The sequence below is a fragment of the Notolepis coatsorum genome (genome assembly GCF_963971535.1).
Source record: "Notolepis coatsorum genome assembly, chromosome: 2".
NCBI classification, from domain to species: Eukaryota; Metazoa; Chordata; class Actinopteri; order Aulopiformes; family Paralepididae; genus Notolepis; species Notolepis coatsorum.
The window spans coordinates 73,596,061-73,609,062 of record NC_140166.1 but is presented as its reverse complement, the minus strand read 5'-3'; the positions used below and the strand labels follow the sequence as shown (position 1 = coordinate 73,609,062).

The window sequence follows — 13,002 nt, the reverse complement described above, 5'->3', positions numbered from 1 at the left end:
ACCACACCCTACTGGACTATATACTTGCCCACTGTATTGTTACTTCATTCTAACTAGTCTATATAATTGTATAATTGACCACATCTGCCCAGTTGCACAGCCCTGGCCTACTCCTATTTTATTTGTACTTATAATTGTACTATATCTATCTATTGAGCTATATTTAATTTAGTTTATATCCCACATAATTTTATTCAACCTCTTATACAGTCGTACAGCCCTGGCCTATATTTTATTTCATAAATATATTATTCTATTGTGCTTAACTTTGCTTATATTTCATTTTATTTTACTCCACCACTTTATTGTATTATCTGTCTGTTAATGTCTGTCCGCTAATGTCGCACCAGTAACGTCCAAAGCAAATTCCTTGTATGTGAAAAGTATACTTTGCAATAAAGACCATTCTGATAACCTAGAGACAGTTATGTGACCAAAACACTGAGCCGCTCCCGACTGCTTTTCAGCGCTTAGATGAAAGTAACCGCTTAGTGGAGGACATTGAAATGGTCATCAAGCTCATCACCGCCTGTATAGAAATAGGACCCCCTCGTGAGATATTCATCTACAATTATTTTCCTAAAAGACTTCACCTGTAATGTCAGCCACTGCTCATGGCAGAATATGAAAAACATTCAAATAAAATAAAAACATAAACAATTCAGCTGTGCTAGGTTGTGAATACTGTGCAGCAAAAGATAAATGAAGGAGTATTGATGTCAAGAAGGAGTAACCGTGTTAGATCAATGACATCACTGGATACGTATTCTACAACCTGCAATATCAAACATGGTCTTCCAGCCGTTTCAGACTGGCAATATCTCATTCATTCATTCATTCATTCATTCTTTCATGAGATTATTTTATTAATTAAAACCTGACTTTTTTTTTAACATCTATTTTAACACAATTGTTGATTGCAGCTTGGAGAAGCTGCAAAGAAGCTCCTATATTCTCCACCAGCTTGGATAACTTTAACAAGCATGCTAGTTGAAGCCTTCACTCATTCCTGACATAGTTCTGCCATATAAAAAAATCAAACAAACTCTACAGTGTTATTATTCCAATAATCTAATGCAGTGGTTCTCAAACTGTGGTACGCGTACCACTAGTGGTACTTGGTGGTACTGCTGGTGGTACTTGAAAACATTTCCAAAAAAGCTAAAAAAAAAAGTTTTTTTTTTTTTTTTTTGCAGTCAGGCCACTGAACTTAGAAGCAGGCCAGGCCAGTGTTTCTGGTTGCGGCAGGGCGATAGTTAGATAATCTAAGTGGGGAACAACCAGGAGATCACTGTGACAGAGTAATGCAGTCTAAACAGTCATAAATCTTTAATTCAACTTCAGCCCTGATCATAACCATTTATTTTTAGATTTCTTGTAATGTCAGATAAAAAATGAAATACTCCCACTTTTCTGAAAAGAGTTGGTGTTAAATCTACCATTACAAAAAATCCATCAAAATATGTGTTGCTGCTAATCATTGACACATGCCTAGCCTGTAATAATCCCCCCCAGAAAAATTTACTTTGCATTTGATATATTGTAAATATTTTACTTTTTGTGTTTTTTTTAACAATAATTTGTGATGCCATCACACAAACTGGCATTTAAAGGGTAAAAATTCAAAAATTCCTGCACCAGAATGCAGGAAATTAAGTTTTTGTAACCAAATAATTGTGTGTGTGAGTGTGAGAGAGAATGACGGACAATTGCTTGCTGTGTGAGAGAGAGAGAGAGAGAGAGAGAGAGAGAATTAAGTACATTTGCTGAAATACAGTTGTTCTTAATTTTCTCACTTGCTATGTGAGAATGTTAGTTATTATGTTCTCAATGCCCCTTGCATTGTATGAGTTGTGTGGAAGCGTTTGCTAGTTCTAGTGCTATCCCTTTGTACATTGTGGCTGTGTCTGACAAAAGTTAACAATAAATAATGGTATTAGGAATACATTTGCCTCCTGCGTGAACTGTGCATAGCTGAATAGACTGTATTTTAACGCCGGTCATATGGTGGTACTTGGAGAGCCAGCTACGTTCTCAGGTGGTACTTGGTGTAAAAAGTTTGAGAACCACTGATCTAATGATTCCATCATAAATCAGTCCCTTTAATATATTGTTGTCTTTAGTAAGCACATTATGTCGTCTCAGTGTATGTGTGTCTTAACACTTGAGTACACACATTTAATTCTCTGCCAAAGACCAAACCTATATTCCTTTTATTTTTCTCCGTAACAGGAGGAGTTGTTGCCAGAGAGACGGTAAGAGCCAATAAGAGAAGTTCGAAGTCGCTGTCCAAGCAGGCTTACCCCGCCCCCCTTTCTCCTCAAGACAGCCTGCTGCTGATGCCGGAGCCCGACAGTCCAGATAAACCCTCCTACATCTACACAACTCCACGCAGGAGAACCAGAGGTCATTCATTCAGCTATTTACTTGATTGTTCATTTGTTTGTTTGTTTGTTCACTCATTCATTTCTTTATCTATATTACATTCAGATTATTTTGTAAGCGCAGTACCCTTAATACAAAAATATTGGTGTCCCAAGTAATTCTGAGCAGAATCTGGAATAATATTGGAATTATTTGTGATGTGCTTCACTCACCGTATTGTCTTGAATATAAGACTGGCGTTTCTGCCGCAAATGACACCTGAAAAAGCAAGGGCATCTTACATTTGCACTCTTGAGATCGAAAGTGTCGTGGTAATGAACGTTTGAATTTGGAGCAATATATAGCCCCCCTTCCCAGTAAGCTACAGTAGTATGTGTTTGGTATCAATAGATTTCTTGCGATCTCAAGATTCAGGTGATGCCACTGGTCATTCCTTCACCAGAGCCTTCCCATAATCCTCCGTCTGTGTCCGTCTGTCAGGTAGCAGAGCGGAGTCTCCTGTCCAGAGCAAGGGGGTGTCTCTGCCCCCTCCTGTCCAGAGCAAGGGGGTGTCTCTGCCCCCTCCTGTCCAGAGCAAGGGGGTGTCTCTGCCCCCTCCTATCCAGAGCAAGGTGGTGTCTCTGCCCCCTCGCAGCACTCGCAGCCAGACATCCACTGCTGCCGTACCCTCTGCACCGGTCAGTGTTCCTATACTCTGTTGAGACAGGGGCTGATGCCATTGTGTGTGTGCCATGCCATGTCTCATTGTCAAAATGTTCTTCATTTGTATATTTATGTTCTTTATATAGCCTAAGTGTTTCATTTAAAAATAAAAACCAATTTAGATCCTTTCATTAGATGTTCTATGTTTAACATGAAATGGTGTGGTGTATAATGCCCGGGTCTTTTCTACAACCACTGTGAGCTGCTTTATATTTGCCCCACACTGCTTGGTTGAAGGGTAACTTGCCAGTAAATATGAGAAAACAAGAAGTTATTGCTGGAAATTGTGTCTAGCTCGAGAGCTTCTGCAGGCAGCATACAGTTTGAGCACAGGAAGGTTTAAGATGGAGGTCTTAGCCTCTCTTTCCTGTACTGTTGCAGTGGATCATCACAAATAGGACTTCATTATCTCAGTGTTTAACCACTAGTTTAAAAACTGGTAGGTGACATCACAACTGAATCGAGCCACAGAAACAACAAACAACAAAAGCATGTTTGTAGAAAGCTTGTTCATCACAATTAAGTTCACACTTGAAACAAATTTGAACACCCAGAAAAGCACAACTCAATGGGCCTCATTCAACAATCCTCTCTTATTATTTTTCTTATATTCTTGCTTACCTGTCTGTTAACACTTTCAGAGCCCTTGCTTAACCTTGATTTACCCGTTGAATGCCACCATCCACTTCAATGTTAGCGTTAAAAATGCCTAATCTATGTTTTAAATTATGTGTCTAATCTGCCCGTCGCTTTATCAATGACTCGTTTGCAGTCAACATTGTCGAAGCGGATTGTTTTTTTATCGGTTCATTTTCGTTTTATAGCATTTTGAAAAGCCCTCATTTTCAAGGAAAATATAAAGATTCCATGATAAAAGACATTTATTGGAATATTCTAGAATACACAAAAACGTTGTCATTTTTCGGCCTATATGAATAGTTTTCAAATAAACGCTAGATTATCGATAGTATATGTGTACGTATGCACGCTATAGACGCGAGCTGAAAAATCGATTCTCTTTATTTCCTCATCAGCGATCGCGCACACACAGACACATCACACATAGGGCAAACGCTGAGATCTCAGCGAATACAACTCTGATTATCCCAAGACTGGTCAAATAGATTCCTTACCTCAGATCAGATGTTCTCCAAAAAGATCATTCCAATTCCTGATCGCCATTCCAAATATCGATCACGCTTATTGATTGAGTATTGGCTGCTGTGAATATATATTCCAGGCTGATTCCCGTCCCGCGATGACTTCCATGTTGATCAGACTTCTTGCCAGCACAAGGAACCAGCTGGCTCCGCCTCTACATATCTACAGATCCCAGGTCTAAGCGACTGACCTGCAGTTACACAGGGATAGACGATAGGGGGCGCTTTTTTCCATTCTGAGCTCCTGGAGGAGCTGCTGTACCAACGGGAGACTCAGTTGATGAAATATGATTTCAGATTGCTAATAAAACAATAAAGCGATATTTGTCGTCGTGGGCACTCAGTGGGGGGGGGCTAATACAACGAGTTATGTCGTCCGTGGCACTGAAAGGGTTTTAAGAGAACATTTTCAGAGATGTGTCTCTGTCCCGCAGGCCCGCAACGCTGCGGTTGTATTCTCTCACGGAGGAAGCAGAGCTGCGCTTCTATCTAATATAAGGTGTCAGCGAGTCAGGTGTAACAAGGTCCACTGGGAAATCGGCAGAGAGAGGGAATTTCTTCAGGATTCTGGCGACATATTTCAGAAGCTTGGATCCGTACAGACGTGCGTTTCGTTGCATCGCAAAGAATATTCCATTATTGAAAAAACGCTGATCAGAATTGACACTAGTCTGCCCCACTTCTCTGCGCCTCGGGAGTAACAGCAAAGTTAGATCTTACCTAGAGCAATTTTGTGTTCAGTGTCCCCCTGTACACTCATGTCACTCATGTCATGTACATTTCATGTCTCTGGAAAGTAATCCACTCGCAATCTGACATTGGTCGCGCACACACACACACACACACACACACACGACTCAGTGTGTGTGTGTGTTCCTGTGGGTTGCCCATCGCATGTGTGTGTGAGTTAATCTGATGACAAATAAAGACTTATACTTATACGTATTGTATATGTGTGAAATTAATCGTTCCATCAATGTAGGCTGTGTCAATACTGAACGACTGCGGCGTGTGTTGTCTCAATCGGAAACGGCTAAGCAGCCACTCATCTGGCTCTGCAAATAGATCTAGACGATATGCGTTGGCCTGGGCGGCCAGAGCATCTAACTGTTCTAACAGCAATATATAATCCATTTCAGAAGCAGAACACACGCAATAACTTATAATAATTATTATAAATATTATTATTATTAGTTCTGGGATTTTAAAGTCGTATTTCGGAGCAATTGACCAATGGTAGGCTTTTTGTTTACTTTTCTTTTTTTTGAGTAAGAATGTCTTATTTCGGTAAGAGTGCTCTCGACCACTCTTAGAATTTGGTCTTGCCTGAGAGAAAAGCAACAATAAGAAAACATTGCTGAATCCCAGGTAGGAACAAAATAAGAGGAAATGCTAGTTAAGAACGAAATCTGTTCTTATATCGCTTCATGAATGAGGCCCAATGTGAGGGAGGGTTTATCGGTCCCGCTTTTCAACACCGTCTTGCATTGTTTTCAGAATGAGAATGCTCTTGAAGACGATGTGGACACGAAGGCGGCCATTTCTAAAACCAGAACGATCGGCAGACGGATGGCCAAGTAAGGTTCTCTTTTTAAACCAGTGTGTTGCCAAGACTGGGTGCAAGGATTAACACAAGAGTTATATTGTTGGGTGAAGTGCCCGGCCTCAGGTTCCATCCTGTATTGTGACCTTAACCTGTATTTTCCTCTTCTCTTTTATTCTCCTTCTGTGTTTTCTTGTCCAGGCCCAAATCGGTTCCGATGCTCGTTCCATTAGTGACACCATTTGTGTTCTCCCCGCTGCCCACCCCCCCTGAGCCCGAGCCCCGAGCTCCCAAGAGGAGTGAGGACATCCTGAAGGCTCCCTGCATGAGCCTCCGACGCAAGCGGATAATGGACAGCGCTTTCACCAAACCAGTGACCCGCTGGAAGAAACTCTGAAACTAACTTTTAGTGTGTGCATCACCTTTCCCTCCACTGTACCGGCCATGACCCGGTTTCGTCCCCGAAAGCCTTCACTATGTCAGCATCTTTGTCCACTGACTTGCAATGGAATAGATGGATTTTTAAATTTTTTATTTTTATTTTTGTTGCTTTTTTGCATAATACGCCTCTAGGAAACCCAACGTGGTGGACCAGAGTGAGGGAGATCAGTGGGACAGGATTCCATACACTCACTGGTGCCAAGGAGAAGAGAAAAGAACAGAGCTACCTACTTGAGTGTTTTTTAGAAGCTTCCATAGACTGAACCTGGACAAAAAGAAAGGAAAAAGACCCCTGACCAAGTGTTAGTTTTTACCTTTTAAGATATTTTCGAGGCCTGCTATTTCGTTTTTCTATTTAAGAAGAGAAGCAACCCGCTGGGGAGAGACGATACATTTTAATGTTGTAAATGTTTTTCCAAATAAAGCTAATAAATAATTGAGACTAATTTGATTGTTTCTGGTGTGTCCTGAATGCAATTGATTGGTGTGATCAAGTTGCCTGTGTGCCCTAGTCTTAACATTTGATGTTCATAATTGGATGTGCTGTCAAATTGATAATGGACCTTTACACTATTGCTTAGTGTTATGGGACGATTTTTGTATCTCATTGAGTGTGTTATACTGAAGGAGAAGCTGACCTGCACAGTAATTGGTTAGTCTTAAATCGGCTTATTGTACTAGATTCATGGCAACTGCTGACTGGCCATGGTTATTTTCAGACAAATGTTTGTAGAATGTTTTATTTTTGATGACTGCTCTTTGACATGTTAAAGCTTAAATATTTCTGTAAGACTTGTGTCATGTTTATGTTTCTTATATTCAGTGCCTTATGTGTCTTGGAGTAGTGTGTGTGGCCACGTGAATGTGCAGGGTTCCTATGTGCCTGCGGAAGTGTAAATGGCAATTCATTTGATCATTTCCAGGTCTCCAATGACCCAAAAGGAAAGAAAGAAAAGTAAGTCCTGATCCAAATACGAGTTGTACACCACTGTCATTTGACTCTGATAGGTATAGGATCTATCATATGGCCTTGATGGTAATAATTTCCCTGCCACAATCGGCATACTTCATTTTGAACACTAACCTCTTGATAAAGTATGTAATTCTGACATGGAAAGTTCATAGTAACCATGGTGTGTAATTGCAGTGGCTTTAAAAACACCTGTGTCCATTGTGTGTGTGGTCTTCCTATATAAATGTGCTGTGCGAATAGGTCCTGTGTTTCTACTGTATAATTCATAGTAGCAGGTAGATGAGGTGAAAGTGAGACAGTATCTGGTAACCAGGTCTCCAGTTGCACCACCACACTAAAGACCAGGGTGAAGACGTTTAAATGTGTGCTTGATAACATCTAGCTATACTTTAAAATAGACTTAACACTTTACAGATTAATCACTGGACAAAACTGACTATTACCAAATGCCAATTGTAAAGATGGGACCTAGTTTGACGTGTTATACAGCTAACCTAGTTTGACGTGTTATTCAGCTAATCTAGTTAGACTTGTTATATAGCTATCCTAGTTAGACGTGTTATACAGCTAACCTAGCTAGTTAGCTTGGATTGATACCAATTCTACCATCAAATTAAAAAATATATGCGCCCAAACTTGGTGCTCTGCATTATTGGACCAACATAGATAAATGGGAGCCACAGGCCCTACCAGCCCAATCAGGTTGGCAATATGGCCACCAATTTCAAGAAGTTGGCCATTACTCCAATTTGCCTAGTCATGTATGTACAGTCCTGACTACAGTACTAACATGTCTAAGGCATCAAAAGTCATTAACGGGGGAAAAAAAATGGCAAACGTGTATCAATCAATTATAATTTCAGTAAATTAATAATTTATTAGTCAAAATCTAAAGTTTGGTTAATCACATCATGTCTTCTATTTCCAGGTAGTTTGCACCATCTTTCTAAAGCTTGGTAGGACCTCCATTCCCTGCCTCTGGGACCGCATGTAACCGTCAAACTACTAATAAAATAAAATGTATTTGCAAGGCCCGACAACACACGTTAATGTCCCCATGGGCCGTACACTTCTTCTTTAAACAAGTCAAGAAGAAACATCACAATAAGTCAAGAACAAAACAAGAACACCATAAGGTCCAAAAAATTTAAAAGAAATGCAACACTCCCAGACATACCCCACACGAAGGTAAGGAAAAAACTCACTAAAACCTAGCAATAGGAGGGGGTTAGAGAGTTCCCATGTTTGTAGTGGGCGGAGATGGAACAATAAATACATGTAGTGAGCATATACATAACATACATGGTGACAGTAGAATCATAGTATATAAGAACATTGTGAAATAGAGTAATAGATGGAACTACTGCAAGCGTATGGATGCAGGATGAGATACAAGACAATAGCTCAGGGCCATATGCCTGTTGTGCCAAGAAAAGACTGCCTGCCAAAATCTTGCTGCCCCCACGTTAACGCGCATTGTCCGCTGCTGCTGTTATGGGGCGTCAGTCACTGTCTGAGTAGTTTAAGTGTACGGTACCACCACAGTTTTCATATTAATGTACAGTTTCATATTAATGTACTTATATACAGGTATTTGTCCTTTCTTGGCAAAACACCGGTCAATGGGTCCTTTCAGAATTAAAGGTGCGTTCTATTGGAAGTTGGAAATAATCCGACAACCTACTATGAAAGATGTGGTGGAATAGAAGTTGGAATTCCAAGAAGGAAGATTTCAGAAAAGAGTCTTATTAATACCAGAGTGTTAGCCTAATCCAATATCAGCATATTATTGTCCTCAGATACTAGCCACACAAACGGCAGCTTCTTCCAGGGCCATGGGCTCCTCTCGTAGATAAATTACATATTTTACATATATCTGGTTTGGTTTCTACCACAACATAATGTGGTTGAACATTAGTTTACACCTAGATATGTAAGGTTGGAGACCTAAATGGCTCTGGAAGGTAGAGCAGATTTCATCAAGAAGTGAGAACAGTTTATTTACCAGATCTGGGAAGGACTTTGTTACAGACCGCACGCATGTGTACAACAATTGATTGATTGATTGAAAATTGTATTAACAGATTGCAGAATGGGTACAATACAGTACGGCTCACAATGATGGTACTGAAGTTTTATAGGGAAATTATTACATCACAGATATCCACCAGGGGGAATGCTGGACACACAGACAGACAAACACACCAAAACACTGACCGCTCTCCTTATAGTTATTCGAATTAGCATGCTAACACTAACAAACACACTTTCCAACTATAGTTAGCATGTTAACAAACACACTTACCACTTTCCAACTATAGTTATTGGCATTAACAAACACACTGACCACTTTCCAACTATAGTTATTAGCATTAATTGATTGATTGAAAATGTTATTTACAGATTGCAGAATGGGTACAATACAGTACCGTACATAGCATTAACAAACACACTGACCACTTTCCAATTACAGTTACTAGCATTATAGCATTAATGCTAACGCTAGACGTAATAGCAAGGATGTTAGGAAGCACATGAAGGGTGATATTGACGTCTCTGGCCTACTGTCAGCCTGTGTGCCAAGATGTATCCACCACAGCCTTGTAGTTGGCTGGTAGATTAGCTCTGAATAGATGCACAGACAGACAAACACACACAGGCAACCAAATGCATAATCACCCACAGGTAGAGATAATAAACATAGTAAAATATATTTGAATAAATAGAGACTTATATGAGAAGCTAATAGGTGTTGTGGGCCTGCTGTGCCCATATAAGGCAATGTTGAAACTAGAATGGCTTTAGGTATACTGCCAGAATAAAACCAGATTATACTAATATAAATGTGATTGTTTAAAGTAATAGAATACACAGAGCGCATACAGGTAATATAATAAGCAACACTGATCATCATTGCGGCAAAAGGTGCCGGTTAAATTTCCTGATTATAGGTATAAACATATACTGATCATGACACGCTTTCAAAGTAATTTATCAATCCCTATTGATTGATTAAATCCTTTAACCCTCCATCGTTCCTCAACTGAAGAGACACTGTATCCGTGTCATGTGGTAATTGGACCCCGGCTGGCTTTCACCAGGGCTCAGTCTCCTGGGCTCCTGTATGACTGCGGCACCATGAAGGCTAAGGCGACAGACATGCACGGCAAGGACTGTGTCAAAGTGGCCGTCAGAGTGAGGCCTTTCAACAAGGTCAGGATATTAACTTTTCTTTATTCTTTTAGTCTACTATTATGAAATATATCATTTGAAATGTTGTGTATTTATATGGATTTTCCATACTGTACCTCGTAATGATTTACACTTGTATGTAGGGTATATATATTCACACTATTCTTTGCTAGCCTTGTATGCATACAGTGCAGTCTGGGTGTTTCACAGTAGAGGTTGTAGGTACTGTTGCAACTGTCATAGATAGTGGCTTCATATCTAGGCTCCTAGATTTACACTATGGGAACATTTCAGTGTCCACTTCAGTCCAGCACCTTCTTAAATAGGGTAAATTCAGAATTGTCGATTAGTAGAGAGTTTTCTCAGAACAATCCACGCTGTTCTTGATTATCTCCAGCTAGTTGGCCACAAAACCAATGCAAAGTTAATGGGGCCATGCTCAGGTCTGTACAAACCCTGAAATAAATGCTGAAGCCTACTTTGGATACACCGTGGAGTAGGTTTCAGCCATTATTTGGAGCATGACCCCATTGATTTTTGTTTCGTGAGTCGTTTTGTGGTTAACTAGCCAGAGTTGCTGTTATCCAGTATGAGTAACAGCATGGATTGTGCTAATGACGGGAGCATGTCTATGTTCCCTGGGTCCTATGTTCCCTGGGTTCTATGTTCCCCGCTTTGATTGATTGATTGATTGATTGATTGATTGATTGATTGAAAATTTTAGACCACCAGCCCTGATTCCAAACTCTAACCTTAACCAGTTTGAAAGAGGGCCTAAGCTTAACCAGTTCGAAACAAGGCGGACATTAATAATTAATAAAATAATAAAAATTAATAAAATGTTCAATCTATTAATCAATCAAGCGGGGAACATAGGACCCGGGGAACATAGGGATGTTAGATCCTGATCAAACTGGCCAGTATCACGTCTTCGTCTGTTTGGCCCTCCATCCAATTCCTCTGCGTTGTGTCATTTTAATGGTCCTGACGTCTCTATACTGGCTGATAAGATCCTTATCTCTCCCCGTTAGTACAATCCGCAAACCATAATAATTCTCCACCTCCGTAAGAATCCGACACTTCGACAACGTGAAATACCTTACAAGGAAAAGCGTGGTTTTATTTGATAAACAGAAACCTCAGCTCAGATGTTAACAGATTGTATTGTCCTTGCAAAGTCTATCCTAATGACCTTTCGGTGTGTTCAGTCTATCTAATGATCTTTCAGTCCAGTCTATTGTCCCTCTGTCTCTCAGTCCAACAGTGGTCAGGCCTGTTCGTTAGCCAAGACCACCCTCGTGGTAGCCGAAGCTAATGATGATGTGGCACAGGGTATCTGCAGGTTTAGCCCAGTCATATTTAATGCTTTTTAAGACTTTTTAATGCCACTCAGAATTAAATTTAATACCAATTTCACAATAACAAAATGACAAAAATCATGCAATGACACCAATTAGTTTAAGTTTAGGGACACATTGGTCCAAATATGTTTATTAAAACATAACTTGGAAACTTAAAAATCTTGAACTTAAAGGAGTAACTGGATTGGATGAATTTCAACAAAGGGGTGACCAAACATAAATAGCAAATATAACAAAATATACCAGGGGCCAAGCAGCAAGTGCAACAGCCACTGTCAGAACACATAACTATTACCACCCTCCCCAGGGTATCAAAAAAGTCAACCAACAAACAAGATTCTTGTGCCGGATCTCCTCTCTGGTAAACAAGAATAGTAATACCCTGAAGACTCTAACAGGAGCACTCATTCAAGGGTACTACGACTATGCTTGCACCTCATGGTACCAAAGCACCTCAAAGGCCCTAAAAACAAGATTACAAACATCACAAAACAAACTGGTCAGACTACTGCTTAACCTCACTCCTAAAACCCACTTTACCCCTGCCCACATTCAAAACCGCTCTTAAAGAGCACCTACGGGAGGCTGCAATTAGAAACTGGGCACCGTAAATGTCCAAACCCCCCCCACCCCCCCTCCTAATGTACAGTCTCCTCCCCATCATATGTATATATTTTCTGTTAGGATCTCTGGGTAACAGTACTGTATATTTGCATATCGTATATGTCACAATTATAACACTACAGTACTATATAGTATACCTGTATGTCATGTATGTCCCTATGCCATAAATGTCATGATGTCATGTATGTTGAGTATGTCATAAATGTCATGTCACTATAATTGAAAATGGGGGACCCTGATGTAAACAAGACACACGTCTTTCTCTGGTCTGCATCCCCTTAACAATTGTGTGTATTGAGCCGTACTGTATTGTACCCATTCTGCAATCTGTTAAATAAAGTTTTCATTCATTCATCCAGTTGTTTTGTTTTTGTGGTTTTGGTTGAATGAATACTTTGTTTAACAGATTGCAGAATGGGTACAATACAGTACGGCTCAATACACACAATTGTTAAGGGGATGCAGACCAGAGAAAGACGTTTGTCTTGTTTACATCAGGGTCCCCCATTTTCAATTCATAGTGACATTTATGACATACTCAACATACATGACATTTATGGCATAGGGACATACAGGTATATAGTACTGTACCGTTACATTTGTGACATATACGATATGCAA

The 13,002-nt window shown here is 40.1% G+C and overlaps 2 protein-coding genes across 2 annotated transcripts in view; both read left to right on the top strand.

Moving 5' to 3' along the window:
* Window positions 1-7,015, top strand: part of ahctf1 (AT hook containing transcription factor 1) — a 127,592-nt gene extending 120,577 nt beyond the window's left edge. Inside the window, exons 38-41 of the mRNA XM_084308751.1 lie at window positions 2,233-2,406; window positions 2,866-3,062; window positions 5,745-5,824; window positions 5,992-7,015. Coding sequence (XP_084164877.1) covers window positions 2,233-2,406; window positions 2,866-3,062; window positions 5,745-5,824; window positions 5,992-6,187 — 647 coding nt within the window. The 3' untranslated portion in view covers window positions 6,188-7,015. The remainder of the gene's footprint in view (window positions 1-2,232; window positions 2,407-2,865; window positions 3,063-5,744; window positions 5,825-5,991) is intronic.
* Window positions 7,016-10,342: 3,327 nt separating this feature from the next.
* The window catches only part of kif28 (kinesin family member 28), a gene marked incomplete at both ends in the record, with an annotated part of 52,999 nt that continues 50,339 nt past the window's right edge, over window positions 10,343-13,002 (top strand). Inside the window, one exon of the mRNA XM_084308227.1 lies at window positions 10,343-10,417. Within this exon, the coding sequence (XP_084164353.1) occupies window positions 10,343-10,417 (75 nt within the window). The remainder of the gene's footprint in view (window positions 10,418-13,002) is intronic.